This window comes from Chionomys nivalis, chromosome 2, assembly GCF_950005125.1.
Source record: "Chionomys nivalis chromosome 2, mChiNiv1.1, whole genome shotgun sequence".
NCBI lineage: Eukaryota > Metazoa > Chordata > Mammalia > Rodentia > Cricetidae > Chionomys > Chionomys nivalis.
Window position 1 is genome coordinate 2,663,609 of NC_080087.1, and position 22,878 is coordinate 2,686,486.

The 22,878-nt window shown below is 37.9% G+C and overlaps 1 protein-coding gene across 1 annotated transcript in view; it reads right to left on the bottom strand.

Moving 5' to 3' along the window:
* Lix1 (limb and CNS expressed 1) overlaps positions 1 to 21,785 on the bottom strand; it is a 59,251-nt gene extending 37,466 nt beyond the window's left edge. Inside the window, exons 1-2 of the mRNA XM_057758893.1 lie at positions 21,622 to 21,785; positions 970 to 1,133 (exon numbers count right to left, since the gene is read on the bottom strand). Coding sequence (XP_057614876.1) covers positions 970 to 1,133; positions 21,622 to 21,703 — 246 coding nt within the window. The 5' untranslated portion in view covers positions 21,704 to 21,785. The remainder of the gene's footprint in view (positions 1 to 969; positions 1,134 to 21,621) is intronic.
* Between the last annotated feature and the right edge of the window lie 1,093 nt (positions 21,786 to 22,878).

The window sequence follows — 22,878 nt, forward strand, 5'->3', positions numbered from 1 at the left end:
ATCTCTTTGACTCCACCTACTCTCTCTATATATCTTTTCCATCTTTGCTATATTCTGCCCTGCCATAGACCAAATCAGCTTTATTCATCAACCAATAAAAGGCATACACAGAAGGGCATCCCACATCATCCATTTACACACAAGGAAGAAAAAGTATAACCAAATGGATGAGTATTGTAATAATGATATTTGGAAAGCCCATAAAGCAGCAGATATATCATGATAAACACATTGAGAATGCATTTTCTATGACTTCTGGCTAATACTGAGAATATTTCCTATCTCAAAACTGAGAAAATTAAAAGGTGAAATGAGTTTTTCAAAGGATTACAAGTAGTCAGAGGCAGACCCTGGGATAAGGACTGGTACTTGATCCTAGCTCTTAACTTTCTTCTTTGGTGTGGAGTGGACTGATTACATAGATTTATGTATTTTATATAAATATTTATTTATTTAGCTAGTTTTGAGACAGGGATTCATTATGTAGTCCAAGCTGGCCTAGAACTCTCTAGGTACATCGGGCTGACCTTGAACTTGTAGAGATCCACTTGTACCTGTCTCCTGAGTACTGGATTAAAGACATATGCTACAAGGATGACCAAATTGATTAATAGTCATGGAAGCGCAGCCTTTCACCTGTTAGAAATGCCCTGGTGGAACGCTTTGTCACTGTTTTCTGGTTCTAAACATTTTATTCCAGAATTGTTCTGGGAAAGGCAACAGTTATATTGGAAATAAAATACTATACTACAAAAATTTGTTCTCTGTAGAAGTATCGTGGCACATCCCAATATAAACCACTTTTTTATTTTTTTAAATTGGTACATTTGACTGATTTTTCCAGTATATTTGATACGCTATGACTCAGCTTTATTCACTATATCCAAGAAAACTCACAGCTACTTTGTGAGAAGGTAACTCTGCTCTAGCCCAATTATCTTTCACTAACAAGGGTTTGGCTGTTCTTACCTGAAAGTTGCCAAAGCAGCTCCCTCCAGGAAGAGTCACATAACTCACAAAGGGAGGCCCAGAGGAGGGCATTGACTCATAAACCACCAGGCCTTCACTGGAGAATGTGGCTCTCTGCTGCTGCTTACTTTCCCAAAATTCCTGTAACATTGACACAACATTCACTGCAAAAGACAAGAAGTAGCATCAGTTATGAGGGTGGACACATACTGGCAGAAGCCAAATGGTTAAGGCTGGATTTTGTGATGTGGTAGTTGCTATTTAAACGGGACATATGCACTATGAGGTTTGCGTTCAACTGTGAAGACACTTTAGTTAAGCATATGTAAAAGATGTTAAGATATGTAACTTTAAAATGTGTGTATTTCCTTTGTAAATTACATTTTTATTTAGTGTGTGTGTGTGTGTGTGTCAGAGAGAGAGAGAGACTATGTTGGGGGGGAATGTACATGCATTGGCACCTGTATAAAGGTCAGATGACAGCTTTCGCTCTCTCTTTCTATTATGTGGTTCCCCAGAATCAAATTCAGGCTGCCAGACCAAGTGGCTGAGCCATCTGACTGGACTGTGTGTGCATTTCTTAATGAGTAGGACTCAAGCGGTTTTAGTACCCCAATTCTAACAAGGTTGCAGTATATCAAATTTATTTTATAAATGACATTAATATCAAAATTTAAAATCTGATAATTCATCTCTAAAATTTTGCCTTAGTAGGCGTTTTCCAGATCTGTGATTATCTATAGCCCATATCCAATTTCTCAGACTCAAACCTGAAAAGAGAGAGCCACACTGGGAAGATGTAAGAAATGTGGTATTAATCTGAGCTTACTATTCATATGACTTAAGAGAAATTCAGAAAGGAGAAATCTCTTTTATTTTCCCTCTGCCCCAATCTAAAGTAGAATCAAAGGCAATTGTCAAATAAGCAAGAGACTGGAAAAAGCCATGAGTGAAACTAATAACATGGAGTCTTGTAAAGCAGGGTCTGTTAGAAGATTTTGGAAAACACAGGAATGGTGAGGAGGGCCATGTGTTTTAGATTAAATGACCTGTGATAGCCTGCAGAGGTTCCAGATCAAATTAGGCTGGTTTGTTTATCCTGTACTGCAAATTGAATTGGGGAAATTAACAAGGATAATAGAATTGTGGAGTCAAAAGTGACCTTATGAGTCATGTTGGCTAAGCTCTCCCTGATGCAGGAATTCCTTGCCAGCGCTGCTGCTAGACAACTGTCAGTTTGGCCTGTACCTGCATTTGCCACACTTGGCACAGCAGTTTCAGTCACTGGTGTTTCAATGGAAAGGTGAGCTGGTGTTCTTTCCTCGAAGATTTATGCAAGGAGTCTACTGCATTTCTAGAGAGCTCACAGTGTGTTCGGAGGCAGCATTAGGCAGATATCTGTCAGTTTTGCTTGTGGGGCATTTGCTCACTTTCATGTGTGACTAGGACAAAGGGTTCTCTTGAAGTATCGTGTAGGCTTTACAGTTGGGACTGGGGATTTGTCCAAAGGTTGTGCATTTAGAGGCAACAGTCCAAGATTTTTTGTGGAAATCTCCTTTTTCATGTGTGGTTTGGAGGAATATGTAAGCACAGCACTGCTAGATCAAGAAAGAAAGATGGCTTGAGAATTAAGTGAACACAGAGAAGGGTAGCAGAGGAGATAGAGAAGACTAAATATTGCTGACGTAGGTTGTGTTCCTCAGTTCAGCGTTGCACAACCCAGGCTCTTTGCTTTGCAGTGAACTACCCGAAACAATCCATCTGCTTTTCCCTAAGCCCCTTTGAACTGTTCTTTGATACTTGCATCTTAAAGTGTAGCAATGCAAGGTCTGTGCATTAGCTCAGTGGCAGAGTGCTTGCCTAGCAAGGTGAGGCCCCGGGGTTTTCTCCAGTACTGCAATACACTTTTGTGTGTTTCAAAATCCTGAACATTGACTTTTCCCTGGAAGTCAGGAGTGTCACAGAGTTTGAACTAACAGCAAAAGCACTGCACATCCACACCTCTAAGCTGTTTCCAAGACAATAAGGCTCTAACACCTTCTCCTTAGGGCTGTGATAAACTCATGATGTGTCAAGAAAGTTCCAGAGTCTTCTAAGGAATTGGATAACTTTGCAGCTTAAAAAACTATTTTAGTATTCAAGTGTTCTGGGAAATATTAAAAAAAAAGATAAGATTAACACAAAAAAAGTAGATTAAGTGGAATATATGTGCAAGTGATTAAGTTGAAAATTGGTGAATATAGAACTTTTACTTTGTTTACAAATTTAAAATATAGTTTTATACCAGTTGATAAAACTCAGAGTGGAAATTAGATATTTTTGTATGTTCAATTGTTTCTGACCCATATCCTTTTCTTCAATTCAAGTTCTGAGAAGACATAGACTTTTTTAAAATAAAGAATGCAGTTTATGTCTCTACATGCAATTGACTGTCTAGATTCATCAAGAGAGATTCTGAAGTGGAATTCTGAAATGGAAGCCAATGAGTGGTCTTTTGCTCAACTAGTCAACAAAGATCACTATCTTCAAATTCTAAGTTCATCTTTAAATGAGATTGTTCTGATTGGAGCAGGAAACTGAAGACTCATGATTAACACATAAGATTTTTTTGCCCACATAAATTATTTGCATTAAGAGTTCATAAGTATGGATTTAGATTTCTGAATGAATAAAAAAAACCAGCTTTTGAATTTTTCATTATGCAACCATAAAAGATTCCTTTGATGGTAGTAGAGATGTCATCACCCTGAAAAGTGCAACATATGTGCATGAACACAGACAATGCATATTTCTATTTGTATCTCCTTTGTGACTGTAAATCAGGATGAATGGAGTGCAGCACGAAGAAGGCCAGTTTTGCTGTCTGCAACTCTAAAGGTTAGTTATATAAGAGGGTGTTCTATTTATAGAAAAAAGGCTCTTTTTTGTTTATGGAACATCAGTAAGATTTATAGGCTATCTCAAAGGAAACATGAGAAGAGGAAGAGGATTCATTAAATAGTTTAGTCTTTAGAAGTCTCAGTCCCAAATTCTGTGTACCCCATGTTACAAAGTAAATTTGAGCTACCAAGTGTGTGATACTCATCTCTACATCTAGGCACTCATCTGCATGTATGTCCAGCTCCATAAGAAATATTTCATGCTCTCTCTCTTGGGTATTGTTTCCTTAGTCATACTCTTGACCTATTTTTTAAATTCTTACTCTTTTCTTATTGTTTCTCAGCAGCCATAAATGTGCTCCAAACAATGAATGAATAATAAAATAATCAGTTAAATACCTCACTAAACCTTGGAACTATTTGTAGTGACTGGTTACTGAAATTTTCACGTTATAGTCAGGCTGCTGGTAAGAATATCTTATGTTAACTGTCTCTGCTTAGTGCTCCTTTTGGTTTTTAGTCACCATAGCCTGGCTTCCTTCTACACCACTCCAGTGATACATTTTGACAAATATTGCCAACTCAGAATTTTCAGGCCTCATTTATTTGACTTCTTAGCTAATAATATATATTTCTGTCTTTATCTGTTCTTTTGGCTAGTGGTGGACAGTACACACAGTGTGAGTTATGTGTGTTTTATGCTCAGAACCAAGGTTGCAGTGCAGTCATGTGATACAACATAAACATTCAGGGCTCTGGGAACCTTGGATTCAGTATGCATTTGATTTTGAATTAACTTTTGGCCATTACATATTCAAAAACACTTTGCTGTTACCACCAATGGATTTTGCCACCCCCACATTCAGTCGACTTCACATGGGGTCCCCACAATTGAGAAATTGTGATCTATGACACATTGTTTAAAGGTATACATTATGTCTCTCAAAGTTTAGTAAGGTTCCTTTTCCAGTCTCTACTTTCTCTCAATGGTATTTAGAGCAAAACGGTTTTATCAACAGCCAGGACAAGATTTACCCAGTAAATCTGGATGCTAAATGGAAGGATGCTAGAGACCCTTGGCTGGACCTGGAGAAAGCACACAGGGACAGTTTGGCTGATGCTGCAGTCAGAGCAAGAAGATAAGCACTTAAATGACGCTAAGTGATGAGGCTGCCATAGAGAGGTATGAGGTCCAATGGTTGCGGCAGCATTATAAGAAAAAATAGGACTATTGAGTGATTCTAGAAACTATATGAAACCCAATTCTCTTTCATGGTATTTATCATCTTAGAACACTGAAAATAGAGGAAGCAATTTACTTCTAATTTATGTTGTTTGTAAAACTTATTAATCCATTTCCCTGCCTTGGACTGCTTCTTTGGATGCAATGATAAATCTCCTCAAGATTTTGAATGTTTTGTATACAACAAGATAGTTTGCTACACAGTTTACTGTAGCTAATATAATTTCTCTTTAATATATTCCGAAATTTGATAATAACTGCATTTTGGGAGTAATAATTAGACTGCCCAGAAGCTCTTCTGTATGGGAGGTTTTCATTTTCTCCTTCCTCAAGTTTCCCTTCTTTATTTTAAAGTCCAGTTTGAAATATTCACGATTAACCAAAGAAGTCATGAACAGTGTAAGACACCTTGACTATCTAAACTTTGACACAATCGCCAGCAAAATTCCTTCCTTGGCTTCAGCAAGAACACTCTCTTTACTTGTCTTTGAACTCATAAGACTTATTTTTTTCTCCTACCTTGGCTGTTTTCCCCACCCCCATACCTAATTTACTCCCTCATTTCAGATGAAACGCTACCTCCTCCATCATGTTTTACTCATGCATCTCCCTTCCCAAGCTCTTATTCCATTAGTGGCCCTGTGTCTTAGCACTTAATCTCCTATAAACCATGCTCATAAAATGGATATGGTGCTCCTGGCTACATTTATCAAGTCTGACTTGGCTGGCCTTTCTTTTGGCTAGAAGAATGGAATGTTTTGTGGTAACAATTCATCTAATAAACTATAGTTTTCTGTGATTTAACTCACAGCAGACTATGGGATCCTGGAAGGAACGTGCTCTGGTTCATTCTACTCTGTGCCCTCCCAGGTTTACAACCAAGAAGATAAAATTATCCTCTTAGAAAGAGTCATTGTTCATTCGGATCTCAACAACACTTTGCATGATCTGAACTAGAGCTACTTGTGTGACTGACTGAATATATAGGAAATAAGTAAATTTCAGTAATTCAGAATAGAAATAGGAACAGGAATTAGAGGAATAGGAGAGTTCTGTAATAGGCTTTATGTATGAACCCTAGCGTTACTGAAACAGCATGGCTGTGATGGTAGTAACCTGCCCCCAGCTAGATGGGACGCTCCAGAGGTTGTTCAGAAAGGAGAAACCTAGTCAGAGTTAGCATGTAACAGATAGCTGTGATCTCACGTGGACTGTATCTTTATTAACTATGGTTTAGGAAAGTTGTAAGTATGATTGTGGGTCCATTTGTCTTTACTTTAATTGATTTATGCTCCCTGCATGAAGCACTGTACTGGAAATATCCTGAAGGATTAGTGGAACAGAACATCCTAATTAACAAACATTTATGTACTGTCACAGTCTATGTATGATCACTAACCCTGAAATACAAGAAAGTTCAAAACAGGCCTTTCAGCCGGCAGAGATTTACAGTCTGCCTGAAGAAATATTATATTAATTATGTAATTAATGAATAAAATATTAAAGCTCCAAATTGTAGAATAGAATGAATAATAATATTTAAAGTGTAAAGAAAACATGGTACAGTAATTAAATAATTGCAAAGGGAAAAGAAGATGGATGTGGGCTGATGATGTGGGAAGTCTATCTGAATATATGTTGCTTTATTGATTAATGAATAAAGAAGCCGCTTTGGCCTGTGATTGGGCAGAGTAGAGCTAGGCAGGAAAACTAAACTGAATCCTGGGAGAAAGATGGTGGAGTTAGTGAGATGCCATGTAGCCTCCTCCGGAGACAGATGCTGGATGGAACTTTATGAGATAAGCCACAACCAAGTGGCAATACACAGATTAATAGAAACGGGTTAATTTAAAGTTTAAGAGTAAGCCAGAAATATACTTAAGCTATTGGTTGATGGCAGGAGGTGGTTGCTTGTTGGTTTCTGTCTTCCTGGCTAGCTTAGACCCGAAATAATCACACAGAAACCATATTATTTAAATCATTGCGTGGACCATTAGCTCTAGCTTCTTATTGGATAACTCCTACATCTTAATTTAACCCATCTCCATTAATCTGTGCATCAGCAGCAGTCATTTCTCTATGGGTCCTGCATGTCCAGTGAAGCAGTCCAGGCAAAAGCAATTTCTTGCCCAAATGGGTAACCAACTCCATAAGGAGCCTCTTCAATGCCCATCTTCTTCTTGAAGTAACTGGTGCTACCAGGAGCAGACATGTCTCACTGTCATGAAAAGTCGTAAGTTCTTAAACATTTTAAATGCTGTATTCTGAAGGTCTCTAAAAGATTTGAAGAATACCTACCTAACTGAAATATATCTGTATACACCTAGAAAATCTAACTAACATGACTACAAGCTTGACTATTATAGATGATTATCTATTAAACTATATTTCTTAATTATACATCACATTTTTAAATGAACTACACAATCACAACACCTTAATCAAGAGTATAAATATACATATAACAAGATAGACCTTAAATTTGTATCATTTAACCAAGATCTATACCAATGCAAATTATTTATAACTATATCATATCCCCCTTTAAATGTAAACAAACATTTATAGACAATATTTGGGAATATGTATATACTTTCTCCAAACTGCTTCCTGCTCTTTCTTGGGCAAAGTATTTTCTTTGTGGGAGTATTTACAGCACCCATTCAGGAGGTCTATTTCCATCAAACTATAGTGGTCTGGAAGAAATCCACAGGTTCTCATCTTCTATGAAAACAAAAGAACCTCTTTTCCAAAGCAACATATCCTTAGACTCAAATTTTGAAATCAAGATACCTTTATGCTGGTTTAACTTAGCAGTCCATACAATGAAATGTCTCTCTGTACTTAGCTCCTTCACAGTCAAAAAATTCAAAGAAGACACAATAATATACATAATCCAGACTCTCTGTGAATTTTCCATCTTTAAGTGACTTATTTTTTCTTTGCTCCTTTTAATCTATGACTGTCTATACTCTGTCTCTTAAAAGACTTTATTTTTTTAAATGATTTATATTTTTATAACTCTCTATACTCCTTTTTTTTCTCTTTCTTCCAAGCCAACATACATTTATCCAACACTGTGATCCATTTAGAGGTCTTTTTTTTTATCCGGATTTGTCTTTATTGCATATCTGTAATTATTTTCTGACCAGAAGTGATTTTTAAAATGCTAAGCAGCTTGGTCTCAGTGGCCCTGGGTGCTGGCTCCACCTCTCTCAGGCTTTAAATATAGTGCAGGTAGTTTTCCTCTGGCTCTAGGACTGCTGAGTGGGAGCCATCCTCACCACCTAAACTCTGGGTATACATGCAGCATACAAACCCTTTTTTTCTGAGTAAAAGCTAAATCCATCATGCAGTGCACTGCATGGCCTGAAAATATATCTGTGTATGGCAGTCGCTTGTTGGTTCCTGGCTGCTCAGAACCAAAATAATCACTCAGAAAAGCATATCATTTGCAACACTGTTTGGCCAATAACTTAAGCGTATTTCTGGGTAAACTCATATCCTAAACTAACCCATCTCTATTATTCTGTATATCGCCACATGGCTGTGGCTTACCAGCTAAAGTTCCCAGCATCTGTCTCAGGTGGAAGATCCATGGTTTCTCTCTGACTGTGCCCTTTTTTCTCCCAGCATATAACCTAGCTTTCCCTGCCTTGTTCTGTTCTTCTCTGCTGTAGGCTCAAAGTTCTTTATTCATTAACCAAAAAAAGCAACACATAGACAGAAGGACCTCCTACACCAATTAGCCTAACAGTATTGCAAATAATATAGCTTCTGTGTGATTATTTCTAGTCAGAGCAGCTAGGAAACAAATCTGGGTGGCCAGGAAACTAATAAGCAGCTACCCCCAATAGGCTGAGAGTTCTAAGGAAAGTCTACGTAGGAGGAGAGCCTAATCTGAGTTTCTCCTTAGGGAAATGAGATAGGCACTGGAAGAAAAAAGAGAAATTATACTCTCAGAGAAGTAATAGTGGCATTAAATGAAAAAATAAGGAGACATTTATTTTTAAAAAGAATTAGACAGGAAGGTGATAAGAGAGTAGATTAGAGACATCTGGAAGTGTCTGGGTTCTTTATAAGTCTGAAATGATCATCAAGTGCTTGGCCATAGGGGAATGTGAATGGTGTAGAAAGGAACAGGTGTGGATCTGTGAACAGTAGACAAAGACCAGAAAAATTTAACCTTAGATTTATAAAATAAATCATGAATCTCAACATTGGGCAGTAGATAAAATAGTGGGAAAGTGGGAAAGCAGAGGATGCTCTCTTGTAGAACTTTAAGCAAGAGCAAAAGGAAGGGTTCAGGCAGACAATCTGATGCTCTGCAGAAATATAGTTTAAGATGGGAGATAAATGATCTACACAGTGAGCTGCTCATGAAGAAAGGGCCCTGTTTGTCCTAGCTTACTCTCTATGGCCATGGTTGGGAGCCACCCTAAGAATGAGTTTTCAAGCTGGGTCATGGTGGCACATGCCTTTAGTCCCAGTACTTGGGAGGCAGAGGCAGGTGGAGTTTGAAGCCAGCTTGGTCTGCAGAGCCAGTTACTGGACAGTCAGGGCTACATAGAGAAACCCTATCTTGAAGAAAACAAAACAAACAAAAACAGCGAGCTTACAGCAAAATCCTTCTGGAAGAAGAAGGTCCAGCTCTTTCATTTTTACTTCCGAAGATCCAAAGGTCTCTACCTCTTACAGACAAACAGAAGACTGAGGATAATTGGTTTGAGCAGAAAACTGGTTGTAACTTGGATGTACGTTCACACAGAGTGGTATGTGGGCCATGGTGCACAGAAGAGGGTTACATTTAGAAACTGCAGCCAGAGCTCTGGGACAGATACTGCATGGCCAGACACATGGGATCACATAGTATCTAGGCCTCACCGTCTCAACACAGAAGCCATGTCGCAGTGGGTACTACAAGAATGCTTATCTAGCAAGAATCCCTTTCTGATCTAACCTGTTTGGACTTTAGAGCAAAAATGACTCAATATCTTTCTTTTCTCCATGCCATGTAAATTGTAAACTGGAAGCCTGGAGGGGAGAGGGAAGAAAAAATTATCTTATCTTTTAATTCCTCAGATGAAGAGGAACATCAACAATTTTCAGTATTTTTTAATCATTTGGCTTTGTGTTGGTTTTATTGTGTTTTCCCCTTAGTCTTATTTTTCATTCCTTCATCCCATATGCTTTTATTCTCCCTTTGTAATTATTAATTTTTATTGTTAACTCCTGTAGATTATAACCACTATGTACCTATCCTTCTGTGTGCATCTGTGAAGCTGTTTCCAGAAAGTTTTAACTGAAAGAAAAGACAACCTGAATGTAGGCATCACCGTCCCAGAGATTGGAGTCCTGGACTGAATAAAAGGAAAGAGTGAGATGAACACTAGCATGTGTCTCTCTCTGCTTACTGATGATGCAATGTGACCAGCTACCTAGCCTTCTGCCATCATGCCTTCTTTTTGACATGGACTGTACCCTAACAAACTAAAGTCATCAGAGAGGAGGGAGCCCCAGTAAAGAAAATGCCTCTATAAGATCCAGCTGTAGGGCATTTTCTTAATTAGTGATCAATAGAAGAGAGCCCAGCCCATTGTGGGTGGTGCCATTCCCAGATTCATGGTCCTGGGTTTTATAAGAAAGAAAGCTGAGCAAGCAAACAAAATTCATAAACAAATTAAAAATCATATATCATGAGCAAATTGATTTTACATCAGAAATATAAGAATGGTTCACCATAAACAAATTAATAAACTTAATGCATCATGTAAGTAGAATCAAGGAAAAATGAATTGGATATACCCTTTTCAAATGAAGTATAGGTGGTCAAAAAATACATAGAAAAATCTTCAACAACTTAAAAATCAGAAAAATGCAGTCTGGAATCCATTGAGATCCCATTTCGCCCCATTCAATGGAGCTGAAGATCATCTTGTTAATCAAAGTAAGTTAGATTCAGAAAGACAAGAATCATGTGTTTTCACATGTGCAGGATGTGTCTGGGTCGGCTGGTACATGAGAATACTGAAGGAAGCACTATGCCTGCTAAAGGAGGGGCTGTCTGGTGCAGGCAGTGTCTTTTTCTTAGAGCCTTGTCTGACTAAAGCTGCATCTTCTAAAAGGAATTCAGTTGTTATAACAGCACTTCCTAGGAACTTCACCAACCAAAGAAGAGCACAGGGAAGTCTGATACTATACATTTTATGAGACCTTCTCTGGGATAACTTTCATGGTTGTGGAAACATGTTTTTCCCAACCCATAAACATGAGTAAGTTTTCCATTTATTTGTGTTTTCCTTAATTTCTTTTATTGTTTCATTATTTAAAAATTTATCTTTATTTTTATTATAACTTAAACCAATTCTAAATGTAAATACAGTTTGATTATAGTCTCCTGGTGCAGGAGAATTGTCTATATTCTGTCAATCATGTTTTAAATAAACGCTGATTGGCCAGGCAGGAAGTATAGGCGGGAAAACCAGGCAGGAAGTAGAGGTGATGCAATGAGAACAGGAGAATTCTGGGAAGGAGGAAGTTGATTCCTCCCAGTCCTGCACAGACCACCAAGGAAGCAGGATGTGATCTGCCAGCTGAAAAAGGTACCTAGCCATATGGCTAAATTAGATCTGAATAATGGGTTAATATAAGCTACAAGAGCTAATAAGTAGCCTGAGCTAATGGGCCAATCAGCTTTATAACTTATAGAGATCTCTGTGTGATTTTCTTTGGGGCTTGCCGGCTGTGGGATACTGGGTGAGACAGAAACCCCAACAAGCAGGCTCTTCATGTTACAGTCTCCCCTTCCCCCATGTTATTCCAGATCTGAGAAGACGTTTTATTACATTAAGCAAACTTTATTCATCATACATACCCTCTTTAACCCCCTTATTACTGCATCCCCAGCCTCCCCCAGTACACCTCCTCCATCACTTCTGAAACTCTGAATGCTATATAAATTTCATTTACCTGACACTTCTTCATATCGCATATTTACTATGAACCCTTTGCATAAATACATCACTAAACATAGTTTTCCTCTTGTTTCATGTTTACATATGCTTACACTTGGTTTGTAGCCCAGTTAAGGAGCCTGCAAGGGCAGTGGAAACAACTCCTCCCCCTCTTCTATGCAGGAAAGGTGCTGCCAAGATGTACCATCTCAAGATGGTACATGATTTGCTAAGGATTAAATTGGAGTAACTCAGCTTCTTATAATAATTTGAAATGACCCACAGCTGGTCCCCCTGTTGACTCAAGTGGGAGACAAAGATGGAAAGAATGTGGAGTTCCTTGCCCATTGCCCTTGCTGAAGGCATTGAACTACCGGTTGGGGACAGTGATGAGGAAAGAGAATAAGTAAATCTGATTCACATAGAAATACAAGAAAAACCTGAAGAAGAGAAGGAGGAAGATGAAGAGGAAGAAGAGGAGAGTGAAGATGAGGAGGAGAAAGTGATGACAGTAAAGGTGATGAGGAAGATGAAAAGATGTTAGATGATAAAGAGTCAGGAAGAAAAATAGATAAAAAGCCAAGCAAAGACGTTTGCTCAGAATCTGAATATGACTCTGATGACAACTGTAATAAAGAAGAGAGGGCTTACAAAAGCAAAATGGAAAATTGAGAAATAGAGATTTGAACATAGTAATTAAATAGACAAAACTGAAGAGCTCCTATTATCTGTGTACTTGAACAAATCAACACAGGGAAAGCAAATACTCTAGATTAAGCTCTGTCACACGCATGTCCGAGATGGTGAAACAGGTGGTATTAAACGGAAGATTGGCACCACTATAGCAGAGGGAAGGAAGAAGACAGAGAAGCAAGAGTTGTGTTTTAATCTTTTCAATGGAGACACCAACAGGGATATATGATCTATGTTTTCACATAGGAAGTATTTTATGTGCTCCACTGATCATAAAGTGTTTTTATATGCACCCTGAATGATAGGCACTAATTGATATGTATTAAAATGTGTACTGCATTTTATCTTTTTATTTATCATTAAGAGACAGGCAATTGCTGAGTCAAACAGCCTGGGTTTGAAGCCTGTTTGTACCACAGTGAGATAACTACCTGATCCAAGCTGAAACTAATCATCTGAGGAAAACAGTATGTGTCTTAAAAAAAAAAAATTCTCAGAGTAGATCTTCACATGTACTAAGTACTAGTTTCTTAACTACTGTGATCAGAGGTGTTGAAAGAAGACATTATTATATGTTTGCATATTGCATCTTTGAAACTAATGCTAATAGAGTTTTGGAAACCTTATCATTAAATGTTCTAAAAATAGTATGCATGTCTGTAACTTCTCACTAAATATGTTGTGCTACTTATTGACCAAATACATGAGAATTTCAGAAATAAAAAGAACAATCTCTTTTGAGAACATTTGCTGGTTAGGTCAAAGATTTAGAATAGCCAAAAAAATAAATTAATAAAATGCTTCATGTCTCAATATTTCGAGATATTAGTATCCCAAATTTTCATGTTTTGATGGATAGTAAAAGCAATGAATCTGCCCTTAGCAAGAACTACTGAGGAATTAGCTTTTATTTTAACTTAATACTCAGTGACTCATATGCCCCAGGAAAGCAGAAACAATATATTTCACAGTCTGGTTCAATCACTTAAAATGTCAGTTCTAGAAGAGGTCATTTGTTCACACACATACACACAAAGGATAGTAAAAATCTGTTATAAATCTACCACAAGAAAGAGCCAATTTCTTTAATCTTATGTCAGGAAAATTTCTAGTTGAGTAAAATATTCCTTGCCAAAAACAATTAAGACAAATTGGAAAGACCTGCCATCTACAAATACATCATTAAGTGGCTTTCAAGATAATTAATGTATTTTCAATGATTCTCTGCTTTTGAATAGCTGGATTTATGTTTATAATACTTTAATAATACCTTTTAATTAAAATACCTGTTAACAGGTGACATTTTACCTAATGTTAAATAGTATTTACTATTCTAGCAACTCAATCATGTAGAGTTTGTTTGTATCAGTGTGATTTTCTAATTTTATTGAGGGAAACAGGAAAAGGACCCCCAAATAATGTAAAAGATAAACTCAAAATATATTAATTTATCATGCACACACAATAGGTTGAAAAATGGGGTGCCCTTGGGTCTTATTCTTTGTCTCTCTGAGTCCCAGGAACAGATCGGCCAGGCTAGCTGTCTAGGCATTTGCAATGATCCCTACCTTTGGCTTTGGCCAGGCTAATGGACTCCTACAGACACTGCCCCTGTGTCTTGCAGCAGAAGGAGTGCCCTGACCCCTTTTCCTTTTGTATGAAAGTTCTTTTAAGGTAGCCGCATTGGCACAGTGGGGCAGGCAGCTGGAGTCCTTTTTTGTTCCCAGCAGAGGCACTATTCAAGGGTTGTGCCTCAGTTCCTTAAGCAGCTGGAAAGCTGACTGGTTTTTGTTTGGCTTTTCTTTCCTCCTTTCACTTCTACCCACATTCCAAACATTTCTTTGAAGGAATAGAAATTCTTTAGTTGTTTTACATAGTTAACCTTTCAGGAGGGTCTATAAAAAATTTAAAAGTTATATCATTCCTTTTGGGGGGTACTTTTCACCTTTAGAATTTAAAAAGGTTGAACTCTAAATCTTTTCATTAGAAAAGTTAAATAACATTTATTTTATGTATTTTTGGAAGGACAGGGAGTATAAAAAGAGTATGAAGGAACAAAAGGATTCAAAGGCAAGCTAAATGAAAAGTCATTGTATGTTTCAAACTTAAATAGCAGCAGCAGCATGGTACAATTCACATGTAGTATGAGTCAGATGATATCATCCAATTTTAAAGGCTGTATAGAATAGAATCCTGATGCAATGTATTTCCCAGTTGTGGGGTATTTATCTTTCCCCATGTTCTACTGAGCATTGACTTTTTACTGTATGTGAGATAGCCAGTGAAGGATCAGGCACAAATTCAAGTTCATTAAAATGGTCAAATCTTTACAAATATGGTTTTAGGTGCATAATGTATTTCCCTGAAAATAAATATTCAAAGAATGTTTTTTTCAGTATTTGCCACAGGGTCAATAAAAAGGCACAAATAGAATTGGGTCATAAGAAGAATGCCCTGGTAACTTACAGCTGGAGGCACATTCTAAGGATGAATGTAGGTGTGGTAAATTCAGACATTGTGCCAGTGACACATGGGGTGATTCTGAGCTAGTCATAAGGCTAGCTTGAGGCAGATCTCTGACTGAATTTCCTGAAGTAACTTTTGTTTTCAGTGCTTCTTCCATGGTCCCTCCTGCCTAATTTGATGTCAACTTCTTCCTAAATGTAGTTATTCTTTGCTAATTGTGTCAATTGAAGAATGGCTTAGAAAAGTGCTGGGAAGTTCACTTCATCATTAAGCGGAATACCTGACAATGTGAAAACTCTTCTCCTGTTTCTCTTTTGTGGGGGAGAAAAGTTAAACAATGATTTAAATGTTTCTGTCATATGCCTTCCAGGTACTTGGCCTTATAGAGGCATCTGGCATGTAACAAAATTACAAGGTCTGGTACTTCCCTGGGACTTAAAACGAAGCTATAGACAAAACCACCTCAGAAAAATTATAGTAGGTAGTTTAGAAGCATAGGAGAGGAACAAAGATGAAAAAGCAAAGGCCATGAGTGCCAACAGAGTGTTGGGTGAGTGATGGGTTCTCACAGCTGCTCAACAAGATGAGATTGAACTAGGGATCAACTAATTATCACTGCATCATGGAGAAAAAACAAAGCCAACAAAAATTCGAAACTGTAACATTCCATTGACTCCAGAGAGACAATGGAGAGAACTACAGGATGGAGTAATTGTCCCTTCTCTTCAGTTGTCTTTAAACTTTCAATAGGACTCTTGTTCTTTTAAAATAGAATTGTTTAAAATACCTCTACAGACTAAACTTACACGGACATTTGAACATGGAGGATAAAAAAGTTTTGGGGGTTAAAACTTCAATATAAAATATATCAAATAAAAAATTCTTTTATGAAAGGCTTCTAAAGTTGTCTAACATTTCTTAAATCAATCTGTAGCACATAATCAGTAAAACCGTATCATTTAAACAGAAAAATCATAACTTAGAACCTCACCCTTGGGCAGCTGTATCCTATTATGGACTGTAACTTAGCACATGAGTTTCAGAAGTTGTTAGAATAGAGTTCAAGCTAGCAAATCTCAGTTGTTAAAAAAATAAAATAAAAATAAAAACCTCTGGTGAGATGGGACAACAGCCTATAAAGAGGTCTCAGACCAATCTCAATTCCATGGGATGATAGTCTATCATATTTTATTTTTATTTTTTAAATGTATTAATATATGAGGAAAAAGGTATTAGGACAGACATGGCCTTTAACTGACTGAGAAGTCACCCTTCCCACCCCAGTTAAAAGACTTTAAAATATTTTATCTTTAGCCTGTATTTCAATATTTAAACTGTCAAATGAACATTTTCTGAAAAAAGATAAAGAGAATATTTTTCATACCACTGATAGATGTGCTGATTCAAATAAAAGTTATTGTATCCTGTTACAAATAAAGAAAAACTGGCATTTGAAGGGGTTTCCATAAAGCACACATTTCTAATTTAGTACCAAAAGTATCAGCATTTACTCTGTTACAATTAAGATGGAATCATTGCTCTGAGATGAAATGGTGTTCTTTCAAGGGCAGTTTATATGGCGGAATGTACTGCAGCGTGCAAAAGGAATTTTACATCCCTTACATCCATCCCTCTCTGTGAAATGTGAAAACTATAAATGTATCATCAAATTTATAGATTTCAAGTAACTGCACTAAAGAAAATGGGACGGAAAAATATTTGACTCTTGAGGATTTTTATTCTCCCAGGCCATATACAGCCAGATTCATGATTACTAAGATGTTTTTAATAGACTTGTAGTCTGTTCTGAGTTTTCCAAGGGGTAAAAATGTGCTCTTTGAAGTTAAGTATTCACCTATCATATATATATATATATATATATAAAACCTTCCATGCAGAGAAATGTTTTTCAAATAAAAAAAAAGCTAATGCACCTAAAATATGTGAGAAATTTGCATCTAACTGAGCAACACTTAACAAAGACTCCATCTTACCTTTTCATCTCAGATGTGGAGAAAATACTAGTGAAATCTAAAATACAACTTTATAAAGCTCACCCAGTAATCTACTAATTCTTGTGGCTGGAATGACAATCAAGATAGCTTTTAAACAATCTCTTGGAGAAAGTTGTTTCAATTTGACCTTCAGTTACTGAAAGTAACAACTTCCCGGAGGCATAGTTACCGTTTACTAACTTACATTTTACCGGGGCTGGCAAATGGTTTCCTACTGATGGAACCTGAAGTTCTTCCCAGCCATTACCAGTACACTTTTAACAGTGCCGCATAAAGACATGAACTTCCACACGCAGTTTACAATCATACCTAACTCCTTCACCTTCTGATGGCCGATCTGTCAGCAACAGTCAACCTGCTTCTTCTACTCAGCTCTCATTCAATCCATCCTCCTTGCATAGTCTTTGGCCAAGTGGCTTCTCCTCCTCTAAAAACGCCCCCATGTCTGTATCCCGGCCATATTCTGTTCAAATATGACTACTTATTAGGCTCCTTCACCTCCCAGAAGAGTTCATTTCTCTCCTCTCTCTGTTTTCCCTACAGACATTGCCATTACAGCTCTGATAATATAATAGTACCGGGCACCTCTAAGAACCAGTGTCATACAGTGAGCAACAAAAAGTAAGGAGTTGGAAGATATTTGTATCTAGCCTCTATGTCCTACCATGGTGGGACATGGGCAATTTGGCTCCGTTCCCTGGCTTATAACAATGGTACTACAGTACTACAGCAGTATCTCATTTACTGGCTTGCTATGAAGAATAAATGTTTCTGGCATATTATCTGTTATCTTATGAAGATTTAACATCCTATCTAGTGTCTATATAATGGATGAAGTAACACCTTAGAGATGGTAGGTATATTGTCTTTTGTAATGTGAAGAATTAGTACCTAGGTTAGGATCTGCTGCTACACAGTCATCTTGAAATCATGCAGTAGTATCTTTTGAGAAAAAATCAAGGACTGGTCAGAGTAGCAAGCAAACAGCAAGCACATGCTCCACAAGACAGGGCAGGGGTTCATCTTTGCTTGTGACTCATGACTCATGGAATAAAACTGGATGGCACAAAACTCAGAATGGAAGGCAGCATGGACATTTGCCATGATTTCTCTGAAAACATGTTCTGTCTGGTTGTGTGGTGCTATCCAGTGCTGCGGTTACTGAGATGTTCCTGTTGTGGAGAACAGTCTGGTGCCAGCCTTCAGAAGCAGATTTCAGATAGGGAGCCTACCTTATCCCAAACCTCTTTCATCTGAATGTCAATAGGAAGAAAGAAAAATGTTGTGGGGATTCCTTTCCTTTTGAGAAAGAAAATAATACTTTTTAAAAATACACAACTATCACAGATGAACAACATCTGAACTAGAACAGACTTAACATATTGTAAAAATGGCATCTGAAGGGCCTTCCTGGCTGAGCAATGCATTCAACATGTATTTCCTTAAGCGAATGTAACCATTCCCACATGGATCTGACTCAGACTAGAAAATGCTCAGAGTGCTTTTCCTAATCAACTTCCAGAGAAAATTTACCAATTGTTGCTTGTTTGTAAGCAAATCAAAAGCCAACCAAGGGTGGTGAACAACTCAGGAGGCCATTTCGGCTCTCTGTATGGTGTGTCCAGAGAACAAAGGAAATAGCACTTTGTCTTCTTGAAGAGGAGTTTAGAAACAACCTGACATTAAAAAAAAAAAAAAATACTCCTTGAAAAAGCATTGGATAAAACCGGACTCTGAACACGGCGGACAATGAGGGCTGATGAGAAGCCAAGGACAATGACACTGGGTTTTGAACCTACTTCATGTTCTGGCTTTGTGGGAGCCTAGCCTGTTTGGATGCTCACCTTCCTAGACCTAGATGGAGGGGGGAGGACCTTGTACTTTCCACAGTGCAGGGAGCCCTGACTGCTCTTTGGACTGGAGAGGGAGGGGGAGAGGAGTGGGGGGAGGGGGAGGGAAATGGGAGGCTGGGAGGAGGCTGAAATTTTCTTTTCAATAAAAAAAATACTCCTTTGTTCACTTGTGTTGAGTTTTATAACTTTCTTTTTTTTACATTTTTATTTTTTAAACAATCTTTTTTTTTTATTTTACATACCATTCCCAGTTCCCTCTCCCTCCTGAATAATTTATTTATTTTTATTTTATATGTATTGACATTTTTGCCTGCATGTTTATTTTCTCTTGGAGTTAGACAGTTGTGAGCTGTCATGTGGGTGCTGGGAATTGAGCCTGGTCCTCTGGAAGAACAGTCAGTGCTCTTAACTGCTGCATCATCTCTCCAGTCCCAAGGGTTTTTATAAATTTTTGAAGTCCCTTTTCATCTTCCAACAAAAGCAAGGAAGCAATTCTTCTTAAATAATTAGCAGTGATGTGTTCAAGTGCATGGCCCTCCCTCCGGCAGAGACTGGGATGGATTGTGTCATGGGAGAAACGTAGAGGGAGGAGGACAGGAGACAGAACCTGCCACTTAGGACTGATGACACTGTTTTCTCTTTTTGGTTGCCAGCAGGAGTGTAGTGGCAGCAACTTATGGATGTGCCAAAAAAAAAAAAAAAATAGGTTCATAGGTCAGACTTTGACATGATTAGCAACCAAAGTTGCCAAGATGTGGCTTGGTCCCCAAAAGACATCTAATGTCTTAACTCAGAAAGTAAATCCTTTTCTACTCTTCCACAAAGATTAGTAGAGACATTTGTCACTTAATCACTTTGTTCCCAGGTTAGACAAGCCCGAAGAGAGAGGACCAGCACTCAGACTTTCACACTTACAAAGTGAGGCAAGCAGCTGCCAGCTGCGGAGCAGCAGTTGTTCCAGGGTAAGTCGGCAATGAAAAATGCCAAATTCAGGGTTCTTTGTTGTTGCTGCTGTGAATGAATGAAATATATGAAATGTGACACATTTTTTCCATATGAAAGAATTTCTGTGTGGATTATAAGAGTCTCAGGGGGAAAAAAACAAGAAAAAAATAGCATTCTTGCAAACATTTTGGTGACAGACAGTATGCAATTGGAAGAAATTAGTTCAGCTTAAAACCTGGACCATGCAGCCTCACTTTTCCCTCCATTTCTTTTTACTGCCTCTATGCTCCAAACTCTAGATGTAAGTCCTTACAGTTTACCCAAAGCTTTGGACATGCCGGTGCCATTTGCCCTTCACTAAGAGCTGAATGCAATGTAGGGGAAAGACATTCTTTCCTTTCCTTTCACTGAGGGAAACATAACAAGCCAGAATAGACTCCAGGCTAGGCTTCAGGATGGAGTGATTTTTATTATTTCTAACATAGCTATTGACAAATGCTTGAAGGCAATATTCAAAAAAATAAGAAAGAAAATAGCTTTCATTTTATGCCTTGGAGGCCAGATTGGTTACAATTTAATTTCTAAGAGGGAAATTTCATAGAATAAAGTGGACCAACGTTTCTCTTTCTTCACCGCACATATGAGAAATATAAGCTACAGGGACATCTGGAGAGGACCGTTATTCACTAATCAGACACGAAATCCAAACCACTGATACTTTGATGGAGACAGACATCACTAGAGTCACAGGGAAGAAAGCTGTAACGCATTGCAGGCTGAAAGACATTCCATATGCATTTTCACCTTTTGGGCAGTTCCAAAGCACAATTCTATTTCAGAAGCCCTTTGTAATCTGATACCCACTGTAGATAAGATACACTGTGAAGATAGTCTGTTTTACAGCCGCAAGACATCAAATTGGTTCCAGGAGCAAAGTTATATGACAAATGGTTTAATAGTATTGCTCGAATTGGAAAGCTTGACTGAATTATTTTTCATAATCATTTTAGAAAAAGATTTGAAAATAACTTTGCCAAGCCATATGGGGTGGGGGTGGGAATGTGGGGAATAAGGCTGAGGTGAGGAAGATATCTCATTTTATTGGCTTTATAATTTGTTATTAAACTTTAGGAGCTCAGTGGCAATTTATTATTAAATTTTGTTTACTACAAATATTTTTAGATAAAAATAGTACCTCATTTAAATGTGACTAGCTATGTTTTGGAAGATTAAATAGATTAACAACTAGAGATGCATTTTTTATTATCATTTCCAAGATATTTTTAGTTTTCACCAAATTCTAGTCAGCTTTGCCTTATTTAAAAAGCATCTGGAAAGTTCATTAAGACTTGGCACATTTTAGAGTTTAGAAAAAAGGTCTTCTATACAATAGTGTCTTGGCAAAATAACCCAGAACCTTGTGGATTTAGGAAAAATGAAATCATTTTCCTGACTGAAGTTGGAAACAATTTAAATACCGCTTAGCCCACAACACAAGACTACAAAGATCTAGCAGAAATCATAGTTAAATAGAAAGTGACTAGACACTTACGACTATTTTCTAAAAAGTCAGAAAAAAATAAGGTTTTCTCCTTCAGTACTTACAGTCTTTGAAGACCAAAGCTGGGTCTCTGTGCGGCAAGGCTTGGGCAATGATGTGCCTTAGAGATTCCAAGGTTCTGTCCATCTCGGCTCTGACTGTGCAAGCCGGCTGCACAGCGTCCACATGCCTGAATTCTCGCAGCTCTGGACTGGATTTGTGCAGTTCATTGATGCACTGGATTACCGAAGAATCCCTTTTAACATCTGCCAATCAGACATTTCCCAGAATCTAAAGACCCTCAGGGCCCTCCTCTCAGGCTCACTTATCTTTGTTGTGTTCTGAGCTAATTAGCCTGAAAGGCTGGCTGACAGGCTGGTTCCCATTGCTTCCTCCTGTTAAACACACCCACCTACAGGCCGGCTCAGGAAGCTCACTAATCATGGGAACAGAGTTCCTTTCCAAACAGATTTTGCCTGTGCTGTGCTGCCTGCCTATTTGGGCATTTCTTTTGGCCTTCTATCTTCAAATGAACTGACCCAGGAATATGAACTCAAGAAGCACGTTTCTCAAAGCAATTTACTAAATTACAAAGGAGAGGCTCCTGGAGAATGCCATAATTGTATAACCACTATAACCAACATAATCTAAATTCCTGTTTGGAAAAGAGGGTACTGCAAATATTATGATTGAAGTTAAATTATGCTTTATGAATGCATTCAGAATCCTCTACCCAATGATAGTGAATTCTGGTGAGCAGTACCAAGCAAAACCTGATGGACTATTTTGTAGCTTGCATGATCACACTTATTCTATTGATCCCCAAATAAAACCATTCCTAAGACTGAATTAATTAATTGTGATATCACTCACTCATAATAATTAATTCTATTAAAAATATAGGGTGAAGGTCTGGAGAAATGGCTCAGTGTGTAATGACCTTTGTTGTAAAAGCAAGAGGACTTGAGTTCAAATCCTCAGTACTATGTAAAAGCCAGGCATAGCTGCATTTACAAGTAACACTAGTGTTGGGAAGCAGATGGATCCCAGAACCCATCTACCAGTCAATTTAGCAGAAATAGGGAGTTTCTCATTCATAGCAATACTCTGTTTGTAAAAAATAAGATGGAGAGTGACAAAAGAGGTTATATAGCATCATCCTCTGAACATGAACCTACATACACTACCACCACCATCACCACCACTACCACCAGCACTACTACCACCACCACCATGACTACCACCACCACCACCTACAACAATAGCACTACCTCCAACACCACCAACAGCAACAATATCAACACCAACACTAACACCAAAAA